This window comes from Polypterus senegalus, chromosome 1 (genome assembly GCF_016835505.1).
Source record: "Polypterus senegalus isolate Bchr_013 chromosome 1, ASM1683550v1, whole genome shotgun sequence".
Classification (NCBI taxonomy): Eukaryota; Metazoa; Chordata; class Cladistia; order Polypteriformes; family Polypteridae; genus Polypterus; species Polypterus senegalus.
The window spans coordinates 239,004,770-239,022,535 of NC_053154.1; the positions used below are offsets into that span (position 1 = coordinate 239,004,770).

General features: G+C 36.0%; 1 protein-coding gene across 1 annotated transcript in view; it reads left to right on the plus strand.

Moving 5' to 3' along the window:
- Nucleotides 1–17,766, plus strand: part of LOC120540065 (inositol polyphosphate-5-phosphatase A) — a 542,509-nt gene that overhangs the window by 383,497 nt on the left and 141,246 nt on the right. The window contains exon 6 of the mRNA XM_039770535.1: nucleotides 8,719–8,822. Within this exon, the coding sequence (XP_039626469.1) occupies nucleotides 8,719–8,822 (104 nt within the window). The remainder of the gene's footprint in view (nucleotides 1–8,718; nucleotides 8,823–17,766) is intronic.

Genomic DNA, 17,766 nt, shown 5'->3' on the forward strand with positions numbered 1-17,766 from the left:
TTACATTAAACTGTGTTTGGTATTCAGCGGAAAATGTGTATCGAGGAACACTTGAATAAATGAGGAGTTTTAAGTATAATGGAACAAGTGTTTCTCCTCGGATATTGTCATTAAGATAATTCAGAAATTAATTAACCTTGTATTTCAACTAAAAGCAGTGATCTAAAATCAATGGTGAAAAACTGTTATGATCAGATGAGTGACATTTCATCTTGTTCTCCATAAACAGTAAAGTACAACTGTGTCCACGCACACACTAGAAGAAGTCCAGAGGTATGAATGCTTGTATTCCCCAGTGAATGGTTCTGCTTGTTCTTTCTTGATGTGGGTGCATTTCCTGGCTTAGTATAGGCTCACTGATTTCCTTAAGGTGCAACATTGGAGTCAATAACTATAAAGTAATTCTGAGTAATGATGTTCATCTTGTGATGAAACTTTTATATTCTGATGATAGTGGAATGTTCCATGATATCTGTCTTCCCATCCACAGGCAATAAGTAATATATTGATGATTAATGTGCACCACAAAAATTTATTCTGTGCAACAGATTTCAGCTTACTAAAAGACATTTTGGAGAAGCTCCTTAGCCAGTATTTGCCTTCATCATTATCTTCATCAAATACCAAATGCTGATATTTCCCATTGAAACAGTTCAATTCAGTGTCATTTTCTCTTATAGGTACAATGACAAACATTTGAAAGTTTATAGGTCATTGTTGTCGCATTTGAAGAATACATTGAAATTGTTACCTGTGTGTGCTAATCAACACATCACCATTCCCATGATTAGTGAGCTATGCTGGTCAGGGACATGGATTCAGTAGTGTAAACTGACTGAAAGTGCAGATGTTAACATCATAAAGGTCTTACGCACAGGCCAAGCTGATGATTGAATGGGGGTTAACAGTTTAATGACCTGCTTAACTGCCATTATGTAAGTCTAATCATACAGAAAGTCTGAATGACAAGGAGATAGTTTGTTAACAGGAGTATGTGGTGTTGGAGTCAACAGATATTGTTTCCTTCAGTCATTAATGGTTCTTTGTTCTCTCTAGTATTTTCAAATACTTTAGATTTAATACTAAGGTGTATTGAGTCCAGTAACAGGTTCAGACAAATTACCTAGGTATTTTGTTGGTTTTTTGGGTAGCTATACTCATATACTGTACAATAGACATACCTCTAATGGAATGTTGCATTTACTTGGTGAAGGGCAAGTGTGTAACTTATTTTGTGTACAAATTTTAAAGAAACATATGGCGCTTTTCCACTGCATAGTACGGCACGACACGGTTCAGTTCAGCTCACTTTTGGGGGGTTTTCCACTGGGAACAGTACCTGGTACCTGGTCCTTTTTTTAGTACCACCTCAGCCGAGGTTCCAAGCGCCGAACCGTTACCAAAACGTGACGTGTAAACTCTGCTGGTCACTGATTGGCCGGAGAAAATCAGAAAGTCATTACTGCCTCACTGGCTATTCTTTTCTTTTAAGTACACACACGCGGAAGTTTGTGTCCCGTCTCTCCATCGCTGGACACAGTTTGTTGCATAAGTGGATGAATGTTTCTTCAGACATTCGAAAGTTCTCCAGCCACTGAGTGTTTGTAAAACCGGGAACAATCACATCCCACCACTCTGAAGCACGGTTAAATGTCCAAACAGATGGTCTGTTGCGGCGACTTTTTTGCAAAATGTGGAAGGTCTGTAATATACAGAATCATCATTTTAATGTTACACTGGCAGTTAAGTTCATTTTATGCTTTGCAACAGTGATAAAAGTTAGCTAGTGATGTGCTTTTTTTAGATGCTTACCCTTGCGCGTCGTCGAGCTAAAGTGTTGTCGTTGTCTGCGTGTTGTTAAAGTTCCACAGTGTCACGGCAGTAGAGGCGGCACAACTATAACGACACATGAATAATCCCGCCCACTCTAAAGCGGTACTAAACTGCAGTCAAACGCAAAACCAAGCCGAACTGAGCCGAACCAAGGTGAGCTGTACTGAACCGTGCTGTGCCGTACCATGCAGTGGAAAAGCGCCTAAATAGCTAGATCTCTTAATATAACATAGTACCTGTCTAGCATGACACCATGAATAATATTTTAAATAGAATGTAGTGGTTGGTCATGTGGAACCCAGAATCAGTGAATGATTAAATAGCAGAGAAATTTGTGATGCATCGATATAGATGAGGGCACTGTAGACCCACACTGTAAGGACACATTAGACATATTCTACCAGTTCATATAACTGTCTAAAACACTGTTCTCTTCCCAATTATTTGTAAAGGTAAAAATCAACCACAATTAAAAAAAATGTGCCCACATCTTTAACAATTCTTGTTAAACAGAGCCTGCCCAATTTTCCTCACCTCCCACCTCCCTCTATGGTGGAAAAAATATTGCTCAGTTTTGAGGACTTAGACAACATTTCTGCAATATATAAAACCATTTTACAGTGCCTCCCTTTCAAAGATCGAAGAGAACAGTGAGAAAAAGATCACTCACTCTACATCTCAGAAAACTAGTGGAAGGTAGCAATGCAGAGAATTCACTCGAGCTCCATATGTGCAAAGCATACGATTATACAGCTAAAAATTATGTATCGAGTTTCCTGGGCAAAATCCAACCTGCAAATGCTGCAATCAAGTTCCAGCCTCAGTGGGTCACATGTTTTGGGCCTGCACCATTTAACATCATTCTGGACCAACATTTTTAAATGCATTTCAGACAACCTTGGTGTCCCAATCCTTCCTAACCCGTTAACAGCTGTGTTTGGTGTACTCCCAGATGGGCTTAAAGTGGAGAAGGACAAACAACACTACACTTTACTACATTATTGGCACGCAGACTTATCTTGCTCAACTGGAAGAATCCTAACTCTTCCCTTTTAAGTCAGTGGGTAACTGATGTTATATATTATTTGAAATTGGAAAAAAATCTAATTCTCACTTAGATGATCTGTGGAGAAGTTTTTCAAAACCTGGCAGGATCTGATCAATAACATTTTAGAATAAGCTTTTAGAGCACTGAGGAAGCAGATTCTCTCCCCATTTCTTTTTCTTCACCATTTATCTATATTCACTTATTAATTTATCTATTTACTTATTTTTGCTAGCTTTAAGTTTTATTCTGCTCCATGCTCTCTTTCTCAGGAGTGGGGGTTAATTTGTTTTCAGTCCTATTCTTGTAAAATTTATCTATTTCTATAGAATGTTGTGTGATTACAATAAAATCAATAAAAAAGCAATTCTTACTGTAAAGCGAAAAATGCATCTAAGTTTTAAACATTACTTAAAGGGAAAAGTCTTTCAATGACCCTTGCGATGAAAGTTGTTGATATATATGGAAAAATAATTTTTGTATAAGGCAAAATGTTAAATGATTTAAGGCATTATAGCAGTAACATTAACATACCATGCATAAAGTAAGCAACCTTTTAGTTTCTTTTAAAGGAAATCATGAATATAAACCAATAAAGATACATTTGCCACCTTGTACAGATCTCAAAGATGAAAGTTTCTTTGTGTATTTATTTAATATACTCATCACAACGCACTGTGAATTTTACAGAAAAAAGCAGGATGCAGATACTGGGAGTGCAAACTGCCACCACCCCTGTGACACCTCCATTCCAAGTTATACCTTACTGTACCTCCAGCTTGTATAGCAACAATATAGTTTATAGATCTATAGTCTTGGGAATTGCCAGGACCACACAATATTGCATTATACCAATACTAGGGTCACAATATGATACATTTTTGTTTTTTGTTTTAAAATAGTATGTATTTTGATATAATTATACAGTGCATTCCATTTCATTTTTTCATTTTTTTAACACTCACGTTGAGATGAAATCAAATCCTTATCGTCAGTTAAAATGTTAGAAAAAAACATTAACTCAAGTCATTTTTTTTTTACTGGATTTTAGTCATCTCAGTAGTCTCCTCAGTAAGAATGGGAATATTCAGCTATTATACATAGCACACATTTTGATTCATCATTGAAATGTATCTCTGGCTGAGTCCTTATGAGACCAGCCTTTATATCTGCAGTAGAACTGTCAAACAATTATTGAGACAAAAATGTTTTCATATTTAAAATATTGCTTTAACATATACACATGTGTAATTCAAATTATTGGGGTTACATTACTAAGAGATATAAGTAGACAATTAAAGTGGTATTTTTATATTATATATCAAACAAATACAAGCAAAACTTGATGAATACTTTATAGTTCTCCAGTACTGAAGGAAGATCCATTGTAATTAACCATGGAGGAAAGCATCCTGTGATGCTTTGCATCTTCTTACTTGCTGAGAGATTGGAAGCACTTCAGCCTGACCTAATAAGCAATTTCAGCTGTGGTTTATGACTTCCCCACTTTCTCTTTGATTAAAGTTTGTACATGTAAGAAATTTAAAATTCAGTACAAATTAGCCTTCTAGCGCTCCTGGAAAACAGTTCTGCTTATAAGTATGCCAAAGGGGCTTAATTTGACAGTGCTTTAAAATTTCATGGTTTACATAAAACCATTTCTTCAATTTAATTTTTGAAAATGACCCCAAACACTTGACTTAAATATATTTGCTATGAAATAGTCATATTTTCAAATAGTTTGTTATGCAAGTACCAATAAACTGCATTGCTTCTACGTTTTCACAGATGGTGCAACACATGTGTTACCCGTACAATAAGCAAAAAAAAAAACAAACCTTTATACTTGTCCTTAGGATATTGAGATGAAAAATATTACAGTACTGTATTTTTTTCCATATACACATAATATATTGATAAAATATTAGTGTTCAGCTTGTTCATATTATAGTACCTCTACAAGTCTTGGCTTGGGCCAACACAAATGTTGGCAAAATCGTAATTTCTTCTTTTGCTAAATTCAAGTTGTAAGTTTGAATTTTGTCTAATTTAGTGCAGAAATTTTGTGTCAATCAAGCTTTCCTTATTATACGTATAGTACCGAGCTCAAGCTAAACATTATGCATCTCTGTTTTTTGCCTACAGATTTATTTTTTAAAATTCTGTCTTCCACCTCAGAGCCTGACTCTTAATTTCAGTTTTTAACAACGTTAGGTAGTATTTTTGTTTACATATTCTTTGCAGTAGTAAATGATATCCTCCATCCATCCATCCATCCATCCCTTTTCTAACCCGCTGAATCCAAACACAGGGTCACGGGGGTCTGCTGGAGCCAATCCCAGCCAACACAGGGCACAAGGCAGGAACCAATCCTGGGCAGGGTGCCAACCCACCGCAGTAAATGATATCATATACTGTTTATTTGTTCCAATCATAAAATACTGTCAATTTCACTGGTGCCATCTGTGAATTCAGATAGGCAGAACCATACAGTTATAATAACATTGTTGTCAACTGGTACGTTAAATAATTGTGATAGACCTCTGATAAAATATATTTACATTGTCAACTATATCTAAAATATCAGATTTTAAGATTTTTGTTTATTTTTTAAAAGCATTTGACAGTTTTCATTGGGGTGGAAGTACTATTTATATTTAAAAAGTCTTAAAAAGTTTTATTTTTTTTTTGTAAAAGCTAATATAGATTCTTTTGTTTGGGAGCTTATGTTACAGTTGCTGACACCACAATTTATGGTTGCTTCAGCTTTTCCCATCAAATCCATTTCAATCCAATAAACATACAAAAGTGAAATACAATGACAGATCATAATTATTTTAAGAATACAGTTCTGGGACTAAAAAAAGTCATCTTGAACAATGATTTAATGTCATTCCTGTGCATTTTACATCATACAAAAATGACCACAAAAATGTGACATTAAAGAGGAAAATCTTTATTGTGGCGAAAATCTTGAGGATGACGCTTTTAATCTTCTGGTTTTTCATCTTCTTTACTAAAATGAGATCTTAAGAGAAATTGGCAGAGCAGTGAGTTTGGAGTATTACAGAGAATAGGAAAAGCTTTTGTCCATACTTACTGTATATTACTTTACTGTACCTCCTCAGCGGCACTCTAATGGATCTGGTGAAGCTCATACAGTTGGCACATGAATATAAAAATAAAACCGAAGGACAGTAATCATCCTGTAGCCAACATAAAAAACAGTCATCTTCATCAAATTTTATTTAAAAATGAAAGAAAAGTTTCTTATCCACAGCAGAGCAAATGACGTAACACAATGACACAGAGGGCCAAGCTGCTATCTATAGCAGACATTTCTTTCTGGATCATCTAACCATATTTAATTGTGTCAGGAACAAGTGCCTGTTCTGTGTTTTCTTAATTATAATAGATGTGATGAACACCAATATTAGAGGTGTGGTAATGGCAGTGTCCAGGAACTTAAATGCTTCCACCATTTTAATAACATGGCATTTGATATGTAAAGGTAATCAGTTGAGTTATCTCATGATAAATTATTATCTGGACAGAACTCTGTGGTGTGATTTTTATTATTATTATTATTATTATTATTACTAAGCTGACCCGCCTTTTAAGGCGACCGACTTTTAAGTTGACCACTTTCTTAAGGCAATTCAATATGTAGATCAATTTGATATTTTATACAAACTCATTAATTTGGTTATATTGCATTTGAGCGGTATTACTTTAATACTCGTAGTTTCTGTTATTTTTGTGATGAAATTTAAACTTTTTTTCTATATTGAGGTCACCCTTTTGAACCCCCCTGATATTTACTACGCGGTGAGGCATTTGTACTCCATCAACATTAATTATTTCCAGAGACATAATTTTGTCTATTTTTCCAGCGCATCACGCACAAAAGCAAGGGAAGGATGGGAGCACCAGAACTCTGCTCACATCATGTCGCTTCGTACCGCAAGCTGCAAGTAGTAAGTCTGTGATAAGCGGAATACCGCTACGCTTTCCACTCACGGGACGGAAGGACAATCCCGACCGCTTTTATATAGTAAGAAAGAAGAAGAAGATATCGCACAGTCTGGAGTAGAAAATCATCTTTTGCCTGAAAAAACGAAACTACAAATCCCATTGTGCATTGCAAAATGGATGGGGCGTGTGTGAAACTCCGCGCCAGCGTAGCACTCACGGGACGGAAGGACACCCGACCGCTTTTATATAGAAGGATTATTATTAGGGCAAAATTCAAACTAACCAGATTTTGTCATTTAATTTTCAAATTAATTATACAGAAGAGCGACAAAGTAAAGGTTTACTGTGTTTACATATGGCACTTCACATACTTAAGGGCATTGCTTCTCTTTCCTGGTTTTAACAGTAATTACCACTTTCATTTACTTACCAGACTTGTGTACCAAAATTTGAATATATCCTACAAAATATCCATGTATCTATCAATTTTATTGCCCTTTTTCATTATCAAGGTTGCACAGTCCAAACCCTATCTCAGGAACACTGGGCAAACAGCACAAAACAATCCTAGATAAGGCTCAAAATTTAAATATATTCCCTAAATTCAAATATAATTATATCAAACATGATGAAAAAAGCAATGTATTGATTCAAACCCTTCCACGTATACTTGTAGAAGCAAAGTTTTATCCCAGCGCCATATATTACTTGAAATGGTCTATCAGAGTTCCTTGTTACAATACCTAAATATATAAATGTACTATGTGTAGTTTAAATGTAAAATACATACCTTGCCACAAAATTAAATGCTAATATGTAGGATATTTTGTAGATAAAAATACCACATTGCTATTTAATGAGTACAGTACATAAGGAGCACAGACCAGTGGAAGGAAAAAAATAATTGCTGATTTCCGTTACTGCCTTTCAGTTATTCATTTATTTAAACTAACAAAGAATGCAGTTTCTGAATTAAAATGAATTGAAAAACAGAGGACATGTAGCCAACAAGTGCAATTTTATTTTTTTTAGTTTGTAAGTCTTTTTTAAGTAAAAGTCAAGTCTGAGTGCTATAGATACTCATGCAATTCACTTCCTGTAAACATTACCTGTTGAATGTATTTTTTAAGAAAGTCAACTTTGTATTGTACATGATATTTAAAAAATGTATTCTTCTAAGTAGTATGGTGGTTAAGCATGCTGTTCTCTGAGAACATGGCAAATGTTTTGTTATTTTTGTTAGTAACACTTTCGATTAGGTAGACGTGTAATTCACCTATTATTAACATACTTTTATGTAACAACACATTCATAAAAGCCTATGTTGGTCTTAATACTTGCAAAATATCACTACATTTTTTTTTATCTTTGTGCAATGTGGCTTAAGCAGGTTATAACATGTCTCTCATTATTACATACACAAGTTTGAAATTAAGGACTGTGGATCCGTAGTTAATACTTACTAAGACCAAATGAGGCTGTCAAAGTCACAAGTAATTTTACCATTCTGGCACAGTTTCTTTAAATGCCACACTGTTCAGAGATAAATAACCCATTTACTGATGCTTTGTAAGTGTTATTAATAGTAAAAGAAGCCTTTGTTGATGTCTTGCTACTTAACAACATGGGAATAGTATGGGTATTATAGTTAATATCTCATGTAAAGTGTTTTCATTTAATTATTAAAAATGTATTTGCATTCTTAGGAATTCTTGCATTTGATTGAAAGATAAGTATGTGTCTGTAAATTAACATAATCTAAGTAATAATTGTTTGTGTATTACCTCTTGAGTTATTTTGTGGGTGAATACCACTTATTAACTAATATATATTTCTCCTGTTCACTTTCCCAAATCCAAACATAGCAAAGAAATTCAAAAAAGTTACCGGAAAAGAGACCTATGCTGATACACTTGAAAGCACTCCAATGCTCGAAAAAGCAAAATTTCCACAAGAGTACTTCCCAGAGGTGAGTTTGTCATTCTTGTGTCTATCCCTCTGTCTTATCCCTGTTTCTCTTCTGTCAAGTAACAATGTAAGACACTTGGATTTTTCAGAACACTTAAAATACAGAAGCTCAGAGATCTAGTTTTATTTAATACCTATTATTACATTAAATCTTTTATTATTATGCCAAAAGCTGTGGATTACATTTGTATGGCACTTGTGTTCAACAAAGTAAATGGTGAATTGTAAAAGAGTAATCTACAGAATAATCATATTAATATGGTTCTGCCATTAGCACTAGAATCCCTGAAGCCTTTGAAAATATTTGTAATACCTGTCAACCTTAAAATTCCCTTGCACCTTCTCATCAGTGCCTTTGTTTTGCAAATGTGTCAATTGGCACTGGTAGTAGGCTTCCTGCTCACCCATCCCTCACTGAAGCAGCTGAAGTTGGACACAAGATTCTCGCAGCTGAAGTTGGTGTATCTGGATATAGGTGTTTGGAATTGTATATGGTAAACAATATATTGTTATTTGAAATACATGCATTTCATTTGTGTTCTGTTTCTACAACAATCTGTGTAAATGTAGGATGCCAGGAAATGAGTGTCAAGAAATGTTGAACATAACTAAAACAGAAACTCTTTTATGTTAATAATAATAATGGCAAAATGTAGAGATGAAGTGTATAATGTTTGAAGACTGAAATCCAAATATCAAATAAACACTTTCACAAAAGTTACAGCAAAACAAGTGCACATTTATTCAAGAATATAACTGAAGAAAAAGAAATTGTTCAATTTATATGGTACTGCCCAAATATCAATTGATACAAAATAGACATGTCCACTTGGCTGGTGCAGGGGTAAGAATTTATGTCTAATAATTAAGGGGTTGTGTGTTCAATCCCAGGTCCTCCCTGCATTTAGCATTTTGAGTAGTGAACTGCTATTATTATTTCTGTCATATAATAAAAACATTCTTTTAATTTGAGTCTGTAACAGTCAGTGTAAATTGATAGTACTTGTAAAAGTTAGCGTCTTTTTTTATTTTTATTACTGTAATTAAATTTTATTCTCTCATTCACGTTCACACTCCCCCCGATCTGACACTGTTATTTTTAAAATAAAGATGTGGTATAATGAACTTGTTTTGTTATATCACATCTTTATTTTTAAACTGTGTCAGATTGGTGGGGGTGTGTGAACGAGACTGGGACTGGGAAAACTGCGGATGTGGGTGTGAGTGGAGTAGGTGATAGACTGGGAATAACTGTGGATGTGAGTGGTGTTTTGAGACAGTAGAACTGGAAATTACAGGGAATTCTCTAATGTGAAAGGATAAAAAGTGACATGCAAATCTGGGTGAATCAGTTTTTCTTGTTTGTGGTTGTGGGTTCATTATACTATGTCTTTATTAGAAAACTAACCAATACAGGGTATTGGTCTCGTCCGATGCGAGATGGACGTCTGAAGTGGAGCTCCGCTAGCAGTGGTGCTATTTTTCATATTATTTGCTTATTATTCTGAAATATCCTGTATTTATTCAACCCGATAGGGATTGCTACAGTATATGTAAACACATATAAACATGGCCAGCAAGAAGGGGGGTTCGAAAGAATCGAAAACTAAAGCTACATCCAAGCTGCGATCAGCAAGCCCCAGTTCAAGATACGGCCTATCAGAGACAGACCTGGATCAGATGCGCGAAAGCACAGACTCCTCGGGACCACGGTCCGCTACATCGTCGCCGGCTGAGAGTGAAAAAGGGAGCGAAGGTGCGATCGTGAGTGCAGATGTGGATAGCTTGCCGATTGGAGAAGATTACCTGAAACTGGAAGGGGCCGTGAAGTCCGCGGCTTCAGTTACGCAATTACGCGGGACTGGAGCAGCGGGGACACCGGCTTCAGCAAAGTCTGCTGCTTCATCTACGGTACAAGAAGGCACAATTGAGCTATCTGAACTGAAAGTGTTGCTCGCTGAGCTCACGCAAGATATAAAGAAAAGCGAGAAGGCTAATGAGAAAGCAACGGCAAAGGCACTTGAGAGACTGAAACAGGAATTGAAACAGGAGATGAAACAGGCCAATGAATGGCTGCGACAGGAATTCCAACAGGAAATCCAACAGGCAAATGAAAGGCTGCGTCAAGAGGTACAACTTGAACTTCGACAGGTACTGGGTAAAATTGAAGAGCGCATTCAGAAAAACTTGGTTAAACTGAGCACGCTTGCTGATCAATTGGAGTATCTTAAGGAGACATTCACGAATCGGATCGAAATGGCTGAACATTCAGCTGCCAGTGCCGAGAGCAGTAAATGTCAGTTCCGAATGTAAAAAACTCGGAGAAAAACTTGGAGACAGACTGGCTGCTTTAGAAGATGGGAGTAGAAGGTATAATGTCAGAATTGAAGGTCTGCCGGAGAATCGAGAAAGTTCAAACCCTGTGAAATTCGCAACTGAACTTTTTTCTAAAATAATCGGGGGCGACTTTAAAGCAGAATCTGAGATAGCAGCGCTTATCAGCGACGCTGATCAAACACCGCCAGACCCGACCAAGATCTTTTATAGTTCATTTTGAACGATTATCATTTAAGCTAGAGGTGATGGCACTCCTCAGAAACAAGGAAGATATTATATATGAAAATAGCCACATTCGTATCTTCCCTGACTTCTCTCCAGCAACAGCTATTAAACGCGCAGCCTTCTATAATATTAAACACCGGCAAAACTGAAAGTGGAATGGCAAGGTCATTTCTATGTCTTCGCTAGCAAGGAAGAAGCAGATAATGAATTAAGAAAGCTGATCCCGGGACTATTCTGATACATAATTGTGAGTCATGGCGGTAAATGATAATGCTAGGATTAATAATCTACTGTCTGATCTATTCGTTTTAAAATACGGGTTTTTATCAGCATATATTCTCATTTATTCTTATTATTGCTTAGTATTACTAGGGCGCTAAATGTTTATGTTTTATTGTGCTTAATTACGTTTTCCTCCTTTTTTTTTTTTTTTCTTTTCTAATTATTTCATGTGTACCCTAAATGAGACTGTTCAATATCATACCCTTGGTTTACTGTTATTGCTATTACTGCATTAAGACTTGTTATGCTTATTTTGGACACATCTTTAACACCATCACCTGGGTTTATTATCTGGGGGTATCATCTTAATGCACTAAAATTGCTGAAGATTATATATATATATATATATATATATATATATATCTTAAGTGCAAAATTTTTTTTTTTTTTTCCTCTTTTAAAGACTATATTGGTAACAGATATCTCTATCTTTTAACCCTAAAGCGCCACTGCATGGGGGCTTGTTGTGCTTTGGACGTGCTCTGTCTCTGGGTATGTCAGAGGACTGGGACTGCATGAAGTGGGTTTTAGCCTCACCTGGGGAGGCAAAAAGGGAGGGTGGGGGGTTAAGGGGGGAAGAGAAAGAGAGCAGGCTTGATCTATACCTAATCTATCATCTCAATCTTTATAATTATAACTATCAACGTAATAATAAGCTGCATGGCAACAACTCTTGGGGAATAGGAAATTAAGACCTAAACTATTTCACTTCCAGTTAAGACTATAAAATGACATCAAAAACTCAGAATCAGTGTCTCCATGATGGGACAGTTAACTTCGTAAGCTGGAATGTTAAAGGCCTGAATCACGAATTAAAGAGAAAGAAAGTACTTTCTCACCTAACAGGTCTAAATGCTAAAATAGTATTTTTACAGGAAACCCACTTACTAAGTAAGGATCAGTTCCGCTGCAAAAGACTGGACTGGCCAATGTTCCATTCTAGTTTTACAAAGAAAACTAGAGGGTGGGAATTCTCATACATAGAACAGTACCATTTGTAGCATCAGATGTAGTATTGGATCCTGAAGGGAGATATGTGATGGTCATGGGAGACTTATCTAACTGTAAAATGATTTTGATAAATGTTTATGCACCTAATGTTGATGATAAGGAATTTATACAAAATTTATTTGCATCCATTCCCAATCTGAACACTCATAAACTTATAATGGCTGGGGACTTTAATTGTGTTCTAAATCCACTTTTAGATAAGACTTCCTCCACAGGGGAACGCAACTAACACCGCAAAGATAATTACAAAGTTTATAACTGATCACAACTTATCAGATCCCTGGAGGTTTTAAACCCAAATTCAAGAACATATTCTTTCTACTCACCAGTACATCATTGCTACTCAAGGATTGATTACTTCTTTATAGATAATAACTTCTTGCCTAAGATTAAATCTTGTAAATACGATGCTATTGTTATTTCAGACCATGCTCCAATGATCTTGGAGCTGAAATTACTAAGCCCCATACACTCACCCCGCAGATGGCGCTCAACCGCTTCTATTAGCTGACGAGAATTGTACTGAATTTATATCCAAACAAATCAAATTCTTTCTAGAGACAAATACATCCCCTGAGATCTCTGCAGGAATACTCTGGGAAACTCTTAAGGCCTTCTTAAGAGGACAGATTATCTCATATCTTTCCCACAGAAATAAATCCAAGCGAAGAAAGTAGCAGAGATAAAAAGCGAAATTACTAAAATAGATGAAGAACATGCCAGACTACCAAGCGAGACTCTACATAAGAGGAGGCAGGCTCTACATTCAGAATTAAACCTCTTGACAACTAAAGAAACTGAACAACTAATTTACAAATCCAGACATCATTATTATGAACATGGAGAGAAAGCTAATAAGCTTTTAGCGCAACAAATTCACAAGCAAGATGTACGCAACGCAATCTCGTAATCACTAACACTAACGGAGATAAAATCATCGAACACAAAAATATAATGTACACTTTTAGAGACTACTATAAATCCCTATATACTACTGAGTTTAAAGAAGACAATATACAATCTAATGCATTTCTGGATACATTACAGATACCACAAATTGACGCTTTTAGTGTGGAGGAACTTGATAAACCTCTGTCATTATCAGAATTACTGGATGCTATAAAGTCACCCAAGGTGGAAAAGCAGCAGGCCCTGACGGCTACCCTGCAGAGTTTTACAAGAAATTCTCCGCTCAGCTAGCTCCTCTCCTATTAGCAACATTTACAGAAGCCAGAGATAACCAATCTCTTCCACAAACCTTTCGCCAAGCACTAATCACTGTCTTTCCAAAACAAAATAAGGACTTATTACAATGTGCATCATACAGACCAATTTCACTTCTGAATAACGACGTTAAAATACTCTCTAAAATCATAGCTAGAAGGATGGAGAAAGTGCTCCCTCGTAATATCACAAGACCAAACTGGATTTATTAGGGGCCGACACTTATCTTCAAATCTTCGACGCCTGTTTAATGTAATATACTCACCAACTAAATCAAACACCCCAGAAATATTATTATCATTGGATGCAGAAAAGCATTCGACATGATTGAATGGAAATACCTTTTACTATTTTGGAGAAGTTTGGGTTTGGCCCAACATTTGTGCATGGATTAAATTACTGTATACTAACCCAGAAGCTTCAGTTTGCATCAATAACATTTGCTCAGACTACTTTAAACTAGAACGTGGCACAAGACAAGGATGCCCTTTGTCACCACTGTTGTTTGCAATTGCCATTGAACCACTGGCAATACATTGTCGAAATACTGATCAGATAAAGGGGATTAGCAGAGAAGGACTGGAACAGAAAATCTCATTATATGCAGATGACATGGTACTGTATATATCGACCCAGAAAATTCTGTGCCTGCAGTCTTAGCAGCACTCACAGAATTTCAAAAGCTCTCTGGTCTCAGAATTAATCTGAATAAAAGTGTACTCTTTCCAGTGAATTCTCAAGCATATAATATTAGATTAGACACCCTACCTTTTATCATTGCAGAACAGTTTAAATACCTGGGTAAACATCACAAGTAAACATAAAGCTCTTTATCAACAAAATTTCGTCGCCTGCATGGAAAAAATTAAACAAGACTTGCATAGATGGTCAACCCTTCATCTCACACTAGCTGGAAGAATTAACACTGTTAAGATGAATATTCTTCCTAAGCTCCTTTTTATTTCAAAACGTACCAATATACATTAATAAATCATTCTTTAAGCAATTAGATTCAACAATAACCTCATTTATTTGGAATTCAAAACATCCACGCATCAAAAGAGCGACCCTACAAAGACAAAAGGCAGAAGGCGGCATGGCTCTACCTAACTTCCAGTTTTATTACTGGGCAGCAAATATACAGGCGATAAGAACCTGGACACAAATAGAAGAACATACACAGGCATGGACCGCAATAGAAGTAAAATCCTGCAGTACTTCTTTGTATTCCTTGCTCTGTGCTCCAATAAACACACGCTATCGGCAATACACTAATAACCCAATTGTGCTCCACTCACTTAGAATCTGGAACCAATGTAGAAAGCATTTTAAGACGGAGAAGCTTCTATCTGTGGCACCCTGCAAGAGAACCACCTCTTTCAACCTTCACAAACATATGCAGTTTTTAATATCTGGAAAAATTTGGAATTAACTTGCTTAGAGATCTTTATATAGACAACGCCTTTGCATCCTATGAACAATTACATTCCAAATTTAACATTCCAGCTACACATTTCTTTCACTATCTTCAAATCAGGAACTTTGTTAAACAGAACCTTCCAGATTTTCCTCATCTTGCACCCTCATCCACGCTGGAAAAATATTGCTCAATTTCAAGGAGTTAGACTCCATCTCTACAATATATAAAATCATTTTACAATCCCTTCCTTTCAAAGATCCAAGAGGACACTGGGAAAAGACCTCTCAATTAATATATCAGAAAAGGAGTGGAAAGTAGCAATGCAGAGAATTCACTCAAGCTCCATATGCAAAGCATACAATTATACAACTCAAAATTATACATATATATCGAGCACATCTGTCTCACTAAAACTCTCCAAAATGTTTCCAGGGCATGATCCAACCTGCGAACGTTGCAACCAAGCCCCAGCCTCACTGGGTCACATGTTCTGGGCCTGCACCAAATTAACATTATTCTGGACAAAAATTTTTAATTACCTCTCAGACAGCCTTGGACTCACAATCCCTCCTAACCCATTAACAGCTGTGTTTGGGGTTCTTCCAGAGGGACTTAAAGTGGAGAAGGACAAACAAATTGTGATTGCATTCACTACACTGTTGGCACGCAGACTTATTCTGATAAACTGGAAGAACCCAAACTCTCCTCTTTTAGTCAGTGGGAAACTGATGTGTTATATTATTTGAAATTGGAAAAATCAAATACTCAGTTAGAGGATCTGTACAGACTTTTTCAAAACATGGCAGGATCTAATCAGTAATATTTTAAAATAAGTTTATAAAGCACAGAGAATTTATTAATTTAGGTATTTTTACAAGCCTTAAATTTTACACCGCTTGGCTTGCTCTCTCTCAGGGTGGGGATCGATCTGTTCTTAACATAATTCTTTTTTTTGTAAAATCTTGATTGGTATGTATTGATTGTAATAAAATTAATAAATAAAAAAAAAAAAAAATTACACATTGACAGCAGCATGTAAATTGACCAATTTCATGTTCTTCAATAAAAGTGCACTTGTTTTGTTATACCTTTTGTGAAAGTGTTTATTTGATAGTTGGACTTCACACATTATATTCTTCACGTCAACATTTTGTCATTATTACTATAACAAATACATTTCTTTTTAGTTATGTGTTTAACATTTCTTGCCTCGCATTTGCTGTCATCCTACATTTACATAGAACAATATGTTATTTACACTGTACGATTCCAGGCACCTCCCTCCCAGATGCACAGACTTCAGCTGTGAGAATTTTGTGTCCAACTTAAGCTGCCACAGTGGGGAGTAGGTGAGCAGGCCACCTGCAGCCTGTGCCAATTGAGACATTTGCAATACAAAGGCACAGATGAGGCGATGCAAAGGAATTTAATGTTGCCTGGCATTACGAATATTTTCATAGGCTTCAGGGATTCTAGTGTTAAACATCTTAAGCTAAAACAGAATCTAAATGCTCATGCTTTAATTTTCTTTATATGACTACAGCTTGAAAACAAACTATTTTACAGTTATATATTGTTTGTATCTTTAACACTAGAATAACCATTGTAATAGTATAAATAGTAAGACTAAGAGCAGTTTAGTTCTCAAAACAGAGTGGTGCAGGATCGAACTCGCGACCTTTTGATTCCCAGTTGGCAGCTGATTCTATTGCGCCACGGAGGCAATATAAACAAGTGTCAATGTCGCATGTTAAGGCGGCTTTTTGTTTCTGCAGTTATATTTTTGAATAAAAGCGCAATTGTTGTGTTAGATTTGTACCTTCTGTGAAAATATTTCTTTGATATTTGGACTTCAGGCTTCATACATTATATAGTTTATGCCTACATTTTGTCATCTACTAGTAGAATATAAAAAACGTTTCTGTTTTAACAATGTGTTTACACAGATTACTGTAGAAACGGAACAGACATGAAATGCGTGTGTTCCAAACAACGATCTATTATTTCCACTCTAAAACTCCACTTCACTCCCAGAAAATCAATCAAGGCATGAGCTGGGAGAAGTTTGTGCACGTTCTAAGTCATTGGGGGGTGGAATAGCCGGCTGCTTGCAGCTTTTCTTTTATCAGCACATTTAGATTAACAAAAGACGCTGGCGGAGAGGTGAGAATGGTTTTAAGAAGCGATTTAAGGTGGGACAGATTTACGAGTTTTTTCGTAGGCTCTGGTAATTCTAGTGTTAAGCCAGTGTAACAAAATACGCACATTTATACCGTAAAATATACTGTAGTAGCGTATACTCTATAATTTCTGTTAATTGAAATAGTAGCAGAATAGTCACAGTAGAAGTAATTATACTAATATTGTCATGAATACAGTGTAATTACTTGTAAACCTAAGCTAAACTATAAATTTGCAATGTTAATGTAACATCTAAAATGCTTGC